The sequence below is a fragment of the Sorex araneus genome, chromosome 1, assembly GCF_027595985.1.
Source record: "Sorex araneus isolate mSorAra2 chromosome 1, mSorAra2.pri, whole genome shotgun sequence".
In the NCBI taxonomy this organism is placed as follows: Eukaryota; Metazoa; Chordata; class Mammalia; order Eulipotyphla; family Soricidae; genus Sorex; species Sorex araneus.
In genome coordinates this window covers 153,882,201-153,898,418 of record NC_073302.1, presented here as the reverse complement: position 1 = coordinate 153,898,418, position 16,218 = coordinate 153,882,201, and the positions used below count along the sequence as shown (strand labels likewise).

Here is a 16,218-nt window from a genome sequence, read left to right as displayed (position 1 = left end):
ATGACAGGATCTTTATTCAGTGGTATTTTATTTTGTATTTTTGTTTGTAAGTTATTCTTGTGTTGAGATGGAACCCAGAGTTTCACACACGTGAAATATATGATCTACCACAAGGCTGTATCTCAGGCCCTATACTGGGAAGTCTTTCATAAGCATATTTTTAAATTGGGCATTTAATTTGCATAGAAATGGAACACACACATATAGTTGTATGTGAGTGAAACATTTCTGGAAGGAGACATGACTAGAAATAGAATATTTCTAGAAATTGGGATACTCCAATTTTTAAAAAATGTTATATGAGGCAGTATAGATTACAATACTATGATTGGATTTATGCCTACCATATTCCGACCCCACACCCTTCACCAAAATGCCTGGTTTCTTCCACCACTGTCTCAAGGGTGCCCCTCTGAGGGCAAGCCCTGCAGCCAGGTAAACCCTCTACTCTTTGCAGAGATTCAGGCTAACTTAGTTTCCTCCTGTGCCAGGGATGAACCAGGATGGTATCTGCCTAGCACTGCACTACCTGCCAGCGGCACTCTGCTTCACCCACACCCACCCACCTTTCCCCTTACCCTTTGGGTGCAATTCCATCTCGGCACGAAACACTCAGGATTCTAGCCCACAGCACTCCCTGCATTCTCTAAATATTTCTGTGCACACCTCCTTTTGCTAATTTTTCACATGCTTATTTATAAGGTAATTTAGTTCACAGGAGAAAGCCCATTGCTTTAAAACATTTCTAAGGGTTTCAAGGAAAAGTGCAGAGAACATTCTAATGTCAGATGTTCCTGACATCCCATTTTCCCAAAGCATCTATGTGCTCAGTAAATACACAATAACCTGAATTAAAAAACAAATACTACCCCCCCAACATACAGACACACACAGACACATATAGACACACACACACACACACACACCTGAGTTTTTAGTGTAAAAGTGGAGATGGCAGCCCTGGAGGTGCCTTCCCCCTGCTGTCAAGGCACCAGGCACACATTAGCCCCGTTATCTCCATTCTTTTTTTTTTTTTTTTAAATTTTATTGAATCACCGTGAGATAAGTTACAAGCTTTCATGTTTGGGTTACAATCTCACAATGATCAAACACCTATCCCTCTACCAGTGCACATTCCCCACCACCAATATCCCAGGTATACCTCCCTTTCCCACCCTCCCCCTGCCTCTATGGCAGACAATATTCCCCATACTCTCTCTCTGCTTTTGGGCATTATAGCTTGCAACACAGACATTGAGAGGTCATCATGTTTGGTCCAGTATCTACTTTCGGCATGCATCTCCCATCCCAACCGGTTCCTCCAGCCATCATTTTCTTAGTGATCCCTTCTCTATTCCATCTGCCTTCTCCCCTCTGCTCATGAAGCAGTCTTCCAGCTATGGGGCAATCCCCCTGGCACTTGTATCTATGGTCCTTGGGTGTCAGCCTCATGTGATGCTACCCTACACTCCACAAATGAGTGCAGTCCCTCTATGTCTGTCCCTCTCTTTCTGACTCATTTCACTTAGCATGATACTCTCCATGTTTATCCATTTATAAGCAAATTTCATGACTTCATCTCTCCTAACAGCTGCATAGTATTCCATTGTGTAGATGTACCAAAATTATCTCCATTCTGACTCACAGTTTCTGGGATGAGCTCATGAGTGTTTAGAAACATGCAAGTCCTCCACTTTGTGTGTGTATTTAAGAGAAACAAAGATGCTAAAACTTACCAACTGTTTCTGAGACTTGGCATTGTACAGAACATCCTGGTAGTGCTGGGCAAAGTCTGGGTCCACACCTTGAATCTTCGCATCAGGTAACATCAGAGTATCTAAAGTCTTCAAAGCATTTCCTTCATCAATAGCTTCATTGATCAACTCTACAACTGCATCCCCTAGAAAATAAATTTTAAAATGTTCCACTTAAGTCATAATGCATTAAACACTATTTAGAAATACAAAGATTGAACAAAGAGTGTGTATGTGTGCATGCACGGTGGGGGAAGTGGAAAATCTATAAAGCACTGGGAAAGCTAACAAAAATAGTCTGGGTTGCAGGATACAATTTCTCTGTGTAAAAATCAACTCCATTTCTGAATACTTACAATGCACAATTCCACAAATTAAGGGGAAAATTCCAGTTAGAAAAGATTCCAGTAATAAATTATTACAATTACCAAAAGAATTTTAAACACCCAGAAATAAATTTAACAAAAGAAACATAAGACCTGCATATTGAAAAATCGTAAACACTTTTGCAAACAATTAAAGATGACAAAGTAAATCAAAGAAACATTCAATGTTCATGAATTAGAAGACTGAATCACTAAGATGGAAACACTGCTCAAACAGAACTATAGAGTCAACATTCATTTTTCATAACAGGTATTAAGAAACTGATTGTAATGTTTATATGGAAAGTAACTAGGAACAACCAATGATGCAGTGTTTAAAAATGAAGAACAAAGAGGACACGCTCCAATTTCAAAACAAATTACAATGTGAAAAACAGTACTACATGCTATTAGTATAAAGATAAAAATATAAATTCACTGTATCACTGTCATCGATTTGCTCGAGCAGGCACCAGTAATGTCTCCATTCATCCCAGCCCTGAGATTTTAGCAGCTTCTCCTTTCCCAATGATTGGAGGTTCTTTCAGGGTAAGGGAATGAGGCCTGTTATTGTTACTGTATTAGGCATATGGAATATGCCACGGGAGCTTGCCAGGCTCTTCTGTGCAGGGTCTTTGTTATTAAATAAAATTTACTATGTGTATATATTCAACTAGTGAGATGTTCATCTATTTTGATAAATTATACATCTCAGAATTTCCGTGTATCATGTGCTGATTTTGTGTGTCATTTGGTGTTGAGTGTTTCGTAGCACAAAAATCAGCCTCTTATGGTTAGGTTCTCACACGATAATCTATGACTGGTTTATACCAACTCACTGGAGTTGTGTGGTGGGAATTGATTGATTTTGGGTCAGGGTTCGCCTTTTAATTTAATGTTAGCATATTTGTCATGACAACAGGGGACAAATATGCAAGAGACACAAATAGGCAAGTGATAAAGGATTTGCACATAAGTAAAACAAATACATAAGAAATTTACAACTCAACAATAAGGAAAATCCAGGGCTGGAGAGATAGCATAGGGGTCAAAACACTTGCCTTGCATGTGACTAGCTCTGATTCAATCTCCACAGCACTTCATAAGGCCCCACCCAACACCACCAGGAGGGACTTTTGGGCCCAGAGCCAGAAGTAGCATCCCAGGTGTGCCCCCCAACCCAATACACAATAAATAAAAATCAATTGCAATTGATAAAAACTTGAAAAGTTGTATTTTAAAAGAAGAGATATAAACAGTTAATAAAGACATAAAAAGATGCTGAATCATTAGTGGGAAATAGAAATAAAAGTTACTATGAGCTACTACTTCACAGTAGAATTACCATAGTAAAAACACAAACAGCAATGAGTGTTGTGAGGGTAAAGTGAAACTGGAATTCATTACTGGTAGGAACAGAAGTGGGGCAGTCTCCTGGATAAAGAGGCAGCTGCTTAAAATACTGAATGGTAAAATTAACTTATGATTCAGCAATTCCTCATGTTGATTTATTCAAAAAAATTGAAACTGTATATTTACAGTTTCTATGTATGAATGTCTACTATCTTAGAAAAAATTAAAAATAAAAACAATTCAACTATTAATTAACTGAAGAATGGAGAATGCATAAACAGAATAATGTTTGACTCTTAAAGGAATTAATTCTGATATTCGTGGTAATATGATGGATCTTGGATACGCTATGCTATGTGAAAGCAGCTAGTCACAAAGATCACACACGTGATCCTATTTATACAAAATGTTCATAGTAGGATAATATGAACATATGAATGGAAGGAGAAGAAAAAAGGGAGAGATTGCAAATTAGTATGATGGGTAAGGTGTTTACCTTACACGTGGCCAAACTGGGTTTGATTCCCAGCATCCAATATGGTCCCCCTGAGCACTGCCAGGGGTAATTCCTGAATGCAGAGCAAGGAGTAATCCCTGTGCATTGCCAGGTGTGACCCAAAAAGAAAAAAAAAAAGAAGAAGATTCCTTTTGGGGTGATGAAAATGACCCCAAGTTCAGGTAAGTGGTGGTGGTGGTGCGGGGAATGGTTACACCTCTTTTGAAATACATGAAAGTAGAATAAAAGGGTGAGTTTTGTTGTGATGTCTCCCAAATGGGGGTAACTTTCCATAAGAGTGGCAAGCATCTGCCAGAGTGATAGTATAGAGGGCAGGGCATTTGCCTTGCATGAGGCCGACCCAGGATCAATCCCCACATTCCATACCCTGAGCACCACCAGGAGTAATTCCTGAGTGCAGAGCCCTGAACATTGCTGAGTGTGACCCAAAAAAAAGCCAAAAAATAAAAAAATAAAAGAGTGACAAGGGCATAGATGCTAACTGCTAGTGTCGTCTACCTCAAGTGGGGCGAAGATGGCAGAGGGTGGAACAGACAGCACCAAGAGCTAGCAGAATTTAATGCAGAAATAGGAAAAAATACTAAAGTGCAAAAAAAGGTTTAGATACATATTCTAGTCTTTGGATTACTCCACTTCACACTGCACAGGTGCCAAAACAGCCAGTTAGAAGTCTAGCCATTCCCACAAGATGAATAGAAACAATTTCTAGGCTAATGAACTTCAGTGCAGTTAGTTTAATGGAATCTCCCGTGTTGACAAAAATGTTCTGTACTTGGGCTGTGCAATAAGTTCCAGTAATTAATGAACAATTTTAGGGGGTGGGGGGAGTTGGGGCCACACCCTGCTGTACTCAGGGTATATTTGTGGCTCTGTGCTCAGGAATGATAACTGGTATTGCCTGGGGAACTATATGTGGTATCAGGGATTGAATGAGGGTTGGCCACATGCAAGGCAAGTACCTTCTCTCCTATATTACCTCTCTACCCCCTACTGAATCCTTTCAAGGTGGCTAGCTTAAATGAAAACGTTTAGAGGCTTATTTAATTTGTTGGGCATAAGCCAACTAATTGGCATGGACACTGCAAGCAGACTCATAGTTCACTTTCTCTTGTTGGAGGGCACATGAGCTTCCTGGCTCCATGCTCAGGAGCCATTCCTGATATTGTTTGGTGGAAGCACGCAGGTCAGCTCCTGGTCTCCTACATGCAAAGCATGAGCTCAGACCACTGAGTCCTCTCGGGCCCAGAGTAACATCAGTTATACAGATTCCTAGATGTATCGAAGGACGAATAAGAAATCAATTAACATTCTACCACATCTACCACAGTACAGAGCTTAGAATATATAGATAGTAAGATCCAGAACTGAAAATCACAAAAGACAAGCTATGCAATCTAAAGAAATTAGATTAACATTTGTAGGCAGTAATCTACAACAAGTGTTGTAGATTAACATTTGTAGGCAGTAAGCTTAGCAAACAGACATTCTTAAAGCCAAATATTAGTTCTTCTTTTGTTGGCCACGTTTCATAAAAACAATCACAAGTCACTTTACAAATGTGATGTGCAGAAATATAATGTAAGTACTTCTAATTTTTAAAAAAAATGTAAGTACTTCTAATTTATATTTCTATCTCAACCTTCCTTTCACGCAGCCAACCCATGTTTGATTCCTCCGCCCCTCTCGGAGAGCCCGGCAAGCTACCGAGAGTATCGCGCCCGCACGGCAGAGCCTGGCAAGCTACCCCTGACATGTTCAGTATGCCAAAAACAGTAATAAGTCTCACAATGGAGACATTACTGGTGCCCGCTCGAACAAATGGATGAGCAATGGGATGACAGTGACAGTGACAGTGATCGCAATCTTCAAATTAAGGTAGTGCTAAATGGTTCTTGAGTAGATGATCCCATAAATACCATCTTGCTAAGAATGAAATATTTATCAGCAGGATAAATGAAATAACTTAAAATGCCTACATATGATACCAGATAGTAAGACTTCAATATGTTTGAGGAAAACCCAGAAGTACTTGTCTAATATGCAAACTATAGTACTGCAAAACATCAGGAAAGGTAAAGTATTAATTCTCATACAAGGTAAATCATTTTACCCTGTAGCAGTTAAATGGTGAACACAGAATACTCCGTGTCATTTTTCAGGACACCTTCTGTGGAAGATTGTTCTAAATAAACACCCCACTCTAAGATGGTCTCAAGAGTAGCACATCTGAGGAAGAGAATGTCTGTCTCTAAGGGCTGATCACCTGGGACTGATTGCATGCCAGCAGACTTGATTGAAATCACCTGCCAAAATTTTTGTTTGGCACGTGACTAAGAACACAGCTGCTGAGGTCATAGTAAATGACCTCACAGGAGCTGGCAGCCATACCCAAAGGCCCCCCTGGACACATCTCTATCACTTCCTGTTTATAGCAGAGGGGAAATCCCATTTGAGCAAGTACTGCAGAGCTTCAGGCCAGATGTGGCTTCTTTCAATTTGTAAATCCTGGAGACTCCAGCATTCTAGTTCAGTGAGAGTGAACCATGCTGTCAGAGCCTGTGTGCACGAGAAGCAGGTGACAGAATTTACAAAGAACAGGGCGTGCCAAATTTAAAATTCAAAAGAAGAAAACCTCCATCTCTAGGCTACAGACAATATTCCTCTGTGGCTATCCTGTAAAAGGTGAACTTTCCAAAAAGAAATCAACATAGCATCTGAGTCTGAGGAAACGCATTCTCCACTGCATTCACTACAACACTGATCATTAGCCGTTAACGGTATCCCTTATCCACATCACCAACCAGACCCAAGGTTAGGTCTGAAGTGTGCAGCCGAGCTGAGGGGGGGTAATGTACTTTCAAGATATTCATGAACAACTCGTAGCTACTTCAGAATATTTCTTTACTATATTATGCAATTTATTCACAAACGTGTGTTTAACAAGCTTAGTTCTTAAATTTGCTAAATATATGATATAAAACTTCAATGATATCAATTAATATGCATCACTTTGGTGAATCAACAGCACAAAGAAATGAAGTATTCTGTATTAAGCTCCTAAATTCTAGAAAGCAAACTCAAGCCTCCGAAAGAACTGCTCTTGATGCAAAGATGTTTCAAAGATGCGAGGAAACGTGAAGAAGGCTGTGTGATAACCTCATGGTTAGTACCCTATAACAAGTTTTACTAAGAGTCAGATAGAAGCATAACCACCAAAAAAAGACTGCTTAACAATAAAATCCACTTACAAAAGACCATTCTCTCTCTCTCTCTCTCTTGTTCTTAATTTTTTTTGCCCTTGCATTTGCTTTATTTTTTAAATTAAATTTCTTTTTTTTCTTTTTGGGTCACACCCGGCGATGCACAGGGGTCACTCCTGGCTCTGCACTCAGGAATTACCCCTGGCAATGCTCAGGGGACCGTATGGGATGCTGGGAATTGAACCCAAGTCGGCTGCGTGCAGGGCAAATGCCCTACCCGTCGTGCTTTCACTCCAGCCCCTAAAATTAAATTCATTTTACATTGGTATTATTTTTGCTTAAGTTACTGGCAGTGCTACTATGCCATGCCCTACACCATGGTCTGTCCCTCCCCCTCAGGTTCCCTCCATTCGCACCTTTGCACTCCAGGTCTACTAAATAGCACACTTCAGGGTTTTTCACTGGGCATGGTCTCATTTCTTGCTTTGTGTATTTAAAGACCACCCTCTTTTCAATTTATACAAATGCAATTTTCCGGGTCAGAGAGATAGTACATCAGATAAGGTACTTGCCTTACATGAGGCTGACCCGAGTTCAATCCCCAGCAATACGTAAGGTCCCCTGAGCCTGCCAGGAGTGATCCCTGAGCACAGGGCCAAAAGTAAGCCCTAAGCACAGATGGGTGTGCCCCACTGTCCAAAAAAAAAAAAAAAAATGTCTCTGTCTCCCCCCTGGTTAAAGCAAAGGGTCTATTTGTCACTGACAAATATGACTCACCCCCCAACCGATTTCAAGAATAAGGGTAAACTGACAATTTCTGGGCACTGAGAACAAAGGTGCCTGGGCTTGTATAAACAGCAAACAAACAGAAGTTGCCACAGCAGACCTGGACAGTGGGGAATGTCAGAGAGAACTGCACAAAAATTGGATCACAACAATGGGACAAGGCTGCTTGGTTTTGCTTGGTCCTAACATTTCCCAGGGCCTCTCTTCTTGAGACTATCCACATTCAAGCTGGCATCTTATAACTTCTAGATTGTCTATTTTTTTTTTTTTTTTGGTTTGGGCCACATCCAGCAGTACTGAGGGCTTGTTCCTAGCTCTGCACTCAGGAATCACTCCTGACAGGCTCAGGGAACCATATGGGATGCTGGGTATCGAACCTGGGTAAGCCATGTGCAGGGCAAGCACCCTACCCACTGTACTATAGCTCTGGCCTCTGGCAGCTCATAACTTCTAAAAGCTCTGCAATTCACCACTTGTGTAAAGCAACAATTACACTGTGCTTTAATTTCTTCCAAGGGCCGGGTCAAATGCCATATTTCTGAAAAATGGCCAAAATAAAGCTGAGTGCTTAAAAATCTGAATTACCTAGTGTAGTCATTTCTGAAGTTCTAATAGGAAAATATTAGGGCATTGAGGTGGAGGAGGGGCAGCGGTTCGGGCTATACCTGACTCTACTTAGGGCTTACCCTTGGTTCTGTGCTCAGGGATTGCTCCTGGCAGTGCTTGGGGTACCATATGAGGTGCTGGTGATGAATCCGGGATTGGCTACTAACAAAGCAAGTGCTTTAACTCATATACTATCTTTCCGGCCCAAGGATTCTATTCTTGTTGTATCCTCTGTCTCTTGTATAAGCTTTGTAATATTTATAATATTGTGATATTGTAAAATATCAAAATAATTATTTAATAACACAGTACAAAATCCATATACAAATAGTTACCCAGCTGAGGTTCAACAAAGAAAACTTCAAAACCTTAAGAGAAAACAAAGTTTTATAGAAAGCTTATATATTTCCTTGTAACACTGGAAAGAGAATGTCCCATACTTACTATCCTTTTCTTCTTGAATTTGAATATTAACCATATCAATACAATTTTGAATTTCATTCCAACTCAGATTATCTTGTCCTTGGGATAAGGCTTCCATTTTAATAGAGAGCAGTGCATTTGCATAACTGTGGAAGAAAAAAATCATGATCCTGATCAGGAATATTCCTTCTTTTTCATGCTTGCACCTTAAAATTAGATTCAGGAGGCTAAATGTAGGTGGTAGGCGAATAGACAATCAGATAGCAAAACTATCTACGCAGCTTTTTGTCAATAACAAGCTTGCTTAATAAGAGTGGTTTTGCTTACTTACAAGTGCTATTTAACAAAAGTTCCTCAAAACTGCACCTCCTAAATCAAATAAAAAATTAGAAAGCTCTGAATTCTAAAGTGATTTTTTAAAAAATTTCCAATTTTTTTCTTCTCCTGTTTTCTTCTCCTGTGTATTACTTGATTCTTCACCGCTCTTTCCTTTAGGCCATATGCTATCTGGACCAGTGATCAAACACCATTTCTTTTTCCTTCTTTCTTTCCCTCTTTCTGTCTTTCCCTCTTTCTTTCTTTCTCTCTCTTTCTTTCCCTTCCTTCCTTCCTTCCTTCCTTCCTTCCTTCCTTCCTTCCTTCCTTCCTTCCTTCCTTCTTTTCCTTCCCTCCCTTCCTTCTTTTCTTCTTTCTTTCTTTCTTTCTTTCTTTCTTTCTTTCTTTCTTTCTTTCTTTCTTTCTTTCTTTCTTTCTTCTTATTGAATCATGGTGAAAAATACAATTACAAAGCTCTCCATTTCTTTTAAAAACTCTAGTCTTTTTTAAAAAAAAAATTGAATCACCATGAGGTACATAGTTACAAAGCTGTTTGTTTCTTTTTAAAATCTAATTAGTCTTTTTTTTTTTTTTAATTTCTCTTCTGCAAATGTACAGAGCGAGTTCCCTGATGTTCTCCCTAGCGGAGCAGTTCCAGAATCACTATATCAAAGGAGCTTGGGATGATTTTGTGCAGACAGCGCCTCCTGGTGGTCATGCAGGAAAACAATCACTTCCTTTAATTTGGGCTTTGTCTTCCTGATCAATTAGAATCCTTATTTTGGGTCCTTAATTACAGTCCTGTCAATTGTATGTTTTAAGAACATTTTTTCAGGAGTGTAAAGTGAAAAACCATGATCCATCTTGTTCTCAGATTTCTTCGGTTTTATAAACAAAAAAAGGGCTTCAGAGCCTAACTTGGAGTTCATAAATCCCAGTTCTTTTACTCATGAAAATGAGAGAGCTGGTCTGGACAATCATCAGTTAGCTTCCAACTTTCCTATAGCGTTTCCTCTTAAAGGAAGTCTAAAGGTAGTTATATTTTCACTCTTCCTTTATATTTCAGTTTATCAAATCCTTTTTGCTAGTGACAAAGTATTTGTCACAAGATGATTTCCTTTTTTTTTTTTCTTTTTGGGTCACACTTGGAGATGCATAGGGGTTACTCCTGGATCTGCACTCAGGAATTACTCCTGGCTGTGCTCAGGGGACCATATGGGATGCTGGGAATTGAACCCAGGTCGGCTGCGTGCAAGGCAAACACCCTACCCACTGTGCTATTGCTCCAGCCCCGATTTCTTTTTTTTTTTTTTAATTTCTGTTCCCTTCAAAGGATTATTGTAAAGAAAGGTTTTAATATTAAAAGGACTCACTAAAAAGAATTAGGTTCATATTCAAAAAAATGAACATGGAAATGAGATTTCTTCAGTTAGAAATAAATCTTTATTTTTTTAAATTTTTAATTATTATTATGTTTTTTTTGCTTTTTGGGTCACACCCAGCAATGCACAGGGGTCACTCCTGGCTCATGCACTCAGGAATCACCCCTGGCGGTGCTCAGGGGACCATATGAGATGCTGGGATTTGAACCCGGGTCGGCCGCGTGCAAGGCAAACACCCTACCCACTGTGCTATCACTCCAGCCCCAGAAATAAATCTTTAATTTGCTTTGTTTTGTTCTGTTTTGGAGACACACCCAGTGATGCTCATTACTCCTGGCTCTGTGCTTTGGAATTACTTCTGGCAGTCCTCAGGGGATTATATGGAATGCCGAGGATAGAATCTAGTTTGGCCACTTGCAAGGCAAACACCCTGCCCGTTGTACTTTGTCTCTGGCCCTCAATTAAAAATTTTTGAGAGCAGTCAAATACAGATTTTGGCGCAGAAAGAAGTCAAGAAAAGGTTCCTTACCGATCCATATGTGTCTCTTCCAGATTGTTGAGTCCTGTTTTGGGGCTTCTGAGTTGATTCTGCACAGCCACAAGATCATTGCTCTCTAAGGCTTGGTTTAGTAGAGCAATGGCAGATAACATTTCCACCGCAATGGAGAGCTCCTCATGTGCCAAGTAGTTCTGTTGGAAAACATATTGCAACGTCAGCTCCCCAAAGCACAGGCAGCCTGTGTGGGGAGTTTAGAACACACATCCTGCCCTCCCCTCCTCCAGCTCAAACCCCTGGCACCTGTATAGGGTCCCCTGAGTACCCTGGGGTCACTTCTAAGCACGAAGCCAGGAATAGCTCTTAAGCATTGCTGGTTATGACAAGAGCTTTCCGCACAGCCCTCCCCCCAATAAAACAAAACGAATGTATTTCCATTTATAAAACATAAAAAGACCAAATAAGCAGGAAGAAGAAACAAATTCATTCCACTATCATAGTTCTTATATTCTTTTATCATCAAGCAAAATTTGTGGTGTGTGTGTGGGGAGGGGGGCTCTCTTTCTGTTTCCTAAGCAGTGCTCTGAAGGTCCAATTACCCCAGTAGTTCAGCCACTGGGACAACAGTTCACTGCAAGACTGCAAGGGCGTGAGGATATGGTACTGGGGGTCCCCAGGGCCACTCTCAACAGTGCTCAGGGAACCATGTGGTGCTCGGCATTGAGCCTGGGTTCGAAGCATGCAAGCATGCATCTTATAATCTCTGTTTTATCTCTCTGACCCTCAGCGTTTTTACTTAAAATCCATACAAAGTAGATAAAGGGATATACATGACAACCTTTGAGTGCCTGTATTGAAAGTCATAATGCCCAAAAGAAGAGAGAAGAGAGAGAGAGAGAGAGAGAGAGAGAGAGAGAGAGAGAGAGAGAGAGAGAGAGAGAGAGAGAAAGAGAGAGAGAAACTGGGGACATTGGTGGTGGAAAGGGCACTGGTAGAGGGTTGGGTGTTGGAACATTGTAAGACTGAATCATGGACAACTTTGTCACTGTGTATCTCAGGGTGATTCAATTAAAACAATACAATGGGAAAAATATAAAATAAAATTTATGCAAACTTAAAGGGGCTTATAAAAAAGACTTATTAAGAACTCACACACATAAGATCATACTACATACTTTGCAGTCATCTTTTCCACTTGATATTAATGTGCTCTACACCTGGCTACCCCTTACACTAGTCAGTCTAGCATTTAGTTGTTTCTCATCAGCACTGCAGACCAGTGCTGATCAGCCCTGTGACACCCATTGGTGGGTCCCGGATTCCAGGGGTGAAAGCCAGTGGCAGACAGGGCAGAGGAGCTGCCTGTGGAATAGCTGCAAATGGTGCAGCTCATTTCCTGGGCTGTGACTGCCAGGGTGGGGACACAGCCTAAGACAAGCAGACTGACCTCCCGACACGTCTAGAAAGACTTGACCTCTCACATCCCCAAGAGCCCGAACGGATCCCTCCGTGAGGGTAAATCTTTCCATCTCTGCCAATCTGATTTCTCAGACTGGTGAATAAACACATTTTATTTTAATTTGCATTTACTTATGTCTGATTGGGTATAAAATTTTTTATTTTTTTGTTTTTTTAGCTTTTTGGGTCACACCCAGCGATGCTCAGGGGTCACTCCTGGCTCTGCACACAGGAATCGCCCCTGACGGTGCTGGGGGACCATATGGGATGCTCGGAATCGAACTTGGGTTGGCCGCGTGCAAGGAAAATGCCCTACCCGATGTGCTATTGCTCCAGCCCCTAAAATTTTTTGTATAGCACAGCGGGTAGGGCATTTGCCTTGCTGACCCAGGTTCGATTCCTCTGTCCCTCTTGGACAACCCGGCAATGTACCGAGAGTATCCCACCCACACTGCAGAGCTTGGAAAGTTACCCGTGGTATATTCGATATGCCAAAAACAGTAACAAATCGAACAATGGAGACGTTACTGGTGCCTGATCGAGCAAATCAATGAACAATGGGACGATAGTGCTACAGACAGTGCTAATCTGTCATTTGTCTCCTGTTTTGTGATTTGCTCCCAGGTGCTCTCTGCCTCTCTTCCCTTTCTTGGTGGCACAATGTTTCTTCCGATTTTATTTGGGAGGGGATACCCCCGTTCTCTGCTGTGTCCCCCACTCCCGGTACTCAGTGTGGGGAAGGCGATCCCTGTGATGGTCAGCCCAGGGCTATCCCTGGTGCTGGGATCCAACTGGGGGCCTCAAATCTGTGCTAAACCTGTGCTCTACCACTTGGGCAATATCCCTGGTACAGTTTTCAACATCCAATGTCCTTTGATGTTTTCTCAAAATATTTATACTTTATTTGTTCATGTTGAACATTTTATCCTGGGAATTTGCTGTGGTATGTATGATGACGTAGTGCTCCTTCCCCTCTCCCAGACATAATAGTTAAACACTTGTAAGGATTTCACTCCTGTCCCCATCTTCCTGAAACATTAGTTCATTCGTGTATTAAGTTCTTGGCTCTGTTTCCAGTACTTTTCATTCTGTTCCACTGTTTGATTTAGTCCTGTACCAGTACACATGCTCTTAATTACTGTAACCTTATGTGAGTACTTTTATTGCGTATTATTAGCATATTATTAGCACATCAACACCAGCACTGTGATTTATGTTAAGAGGCCACATTCACACGTGAGCCAGTGGTGGTACATGCTGGAACCAACATGTAAAAGGAGCACTAGATACAAAAATCAAAGCCAGGACACTCATGTATTTAGGTACAGCTCTCTGCAAGGGCAGATTCCGAGCTGATTCTGCCCCATCAGCAAGATCACACATTTTATAAATTCAGTGTAATTTTAAAAACCATCACTGAGTGTGTGGCTCAGGTGGTTGAGGCATAGTTTGCATACGGAAGGTCCGGGGCTCAATCTTCAGCATCACAAGCACTACTGGGTATGGTCCTGGCCCCCCACGACTACCTGGTGTGACCCCACAACAAAACCCCAAATGATCCAAAGTGCTTTCAAAACCACAGAATAGGAACGCCCTGCGTTTAACATGCATTTGTGGAGACTCGCCTGCTTTCCTCACTGGGAGCTTAGGCTGATAGTGTAGGTGAAAGGCAGGAGCTGGAGGCACCACAAAACTGGCATAGGTTGGCCATCAAGGCCAGAGCCAGGTCCGAGACTCTGCCTGAGCCCCTTCACCGCTCCCGAATGCTGCCCTCATGGCTGGGACTCAGCGCCCAGCACTGGGAGTACTTCTGACTTACCAGGCTGTTCTGCTTCTGCAGGTTGAAGAGCTCGCTCTGATACATCTCCGCAGCAAAGGAGTACACGGCGGGCAGCTGGGCCTCGGGTTGCTTCAGTGCCAGCAGCGTGTTTTTGGGCTCACCTTCCCGGATGACCATGTTGATGTGGTCCACGGCAGCCAGCCCTGTGGGGTTTCACATCCCATCAGTACCATAGCTTCGCCCACCCATCTTCCTGGGGTGGCCTGGCTGCCCAATGATCACTTCCCACCCCAGTTGGAGGGCAGGCGCAGCCCTGGAAGCCCACGGCAGTTGTGTACCCAGAAAACTGAGCTCTGATGGAAATTAGTTCTCAGAGAAACTCACCACTGAACTGAGAGAACCTTCCTGCCTAGCCTGCCGCCCCTGGCTGACCCTTCCTTTCACCTCCTGACACCTTCTTCCATAGATCCTTCTCATCATCTCTGAGCCTTTCCCACTTTGGGCATCCGCCCAGAATTTAGATCATTGCCGAAAAAATCCCACTGTGTGTGTGTGTGTGTGTGTGTGTGTGTGTGTGTGTGCGCGCGCGCGCGCGCGCGCGCGCGCATGCACGCATGCACGCACGTCACAAGCGGCAGTACAGCAGGTGGGGCACTTGCCTTGCCTTGCATGCTGCTGACCTGGGCTCGATCCCTGGCATCCCACAGTGTCCCCTGAGCACCATCAGAAGTGATTCCTGAGTGTAGAGTAATCCCTGAGCACTTTCAAGCCTGGCCCCCAAACAAAAAGCAAGCAAGCAAGCAAACAAACAAACAAACAGATCCCACAGACACAGCTCTATAAAGGTCCTTGTGGGAGAAAGCTGTGTCAGGATGAGCAGAAGCAAGGCTGGTCTGGCTGCCCAATGATCCTTCTGAATGAGGACCCCGGGAAGCCCACAGGGGTGTTCGGACACATCACTGCACTAGGCGGAGAGGCTGTTGTTTAGTCCTTAGACCCGGCTCTCTCAGCTTAGGTTCTGAAAATTCTTACACTTGAGAAAAATTTTTATCATTTCAAGTCTATTACAACACAAAATCCATGCAATGAAAAAAATTGTATTCAATGGGGGGGGGGGGGGGGACAGACCCAACAAAACAAAAGACCAAATCCCCTGAGCACAGAATGCCTTTGTTTTACCACAGGCTCCCATGCTCTGACCTCTGCCACTTGCAACATTTACATTACAAAGACCTGAATATTACACAGACTGCAGGACTCTGGAAGTGTGCATTCAGCGTGGTTTTTGGAGGAAGACCTGAATGGCTGAGCAAATACAAGAATGAGTGATGAACTCTGCCACCAGACAGAAGCAGCAGGATTTCACCCTCAAAACAAGTACTTATGCATTTCAAGGGTGCTCCCTAACCCACAGCTAGGATTATCGAGGTTCCCGGGAACATCTGAAAATCCAACTTCTCTAATTACATTTCCAAGGGTCTCCCCTCAACCCCTTTCTACAAGGAGTCAACATTCAATAGCAAGAAATAGAATGGCTGTGAATTTTCAGGTCACAACCGAAGAAAAAACTTACACTTTACTCAAAAGGATCCAAAGAACTCAAGTGCTGTTTTTATCTATTCTTAGAATTAATGCGGCAAACACAAGGATCCCAGAAAGGAAGGACAATGGTTGGTTGAGGCCTTTCCACCATGTTTCTGGTTACTTCACACAGCATCCTCCAGGGCTCTGGGGACTTTATTACACGAATTTGCACAACTGTATGGTAAACTATTACTAGAAA

The 16,218-nt window shown here is 42.3% G+C and overlaps 1 protein-coding gene across 1 annotated transcript in view; it reads right to left on the bottom strand.

The window, feature by feature from the left end:
• Nucleotides 1–16,218, bottom strand: part of IQGAP2 (IQ motif containing GTPase activating protein 2) — a 300,593-nt gene that overhangs the window by 91,838 nt on the left and 192,537 nt on the right. Inside the window, exons 10-13 of the mRNA XM_055136270.1 lie at nt 14,475–14,638; nt 11,231–11,391; nt 9,026–9,150; nt 1,737–1,900 (exon numbers count right to left, since the gene is read on the bottom strand). Coding sequence (XP_054992245.1) covers nt 1,737–1,900; nt 9,026–9,150; nt 11,231–11,391; nt 14,475–14,638 — 614 coding nt within the window. The remainder of the gene's footprint in view (nt 1–1,736; nt 1,901–9,025; nt 9,151–11,230; nt 11,392–14,474; nt 14,639–16,218) is intronic.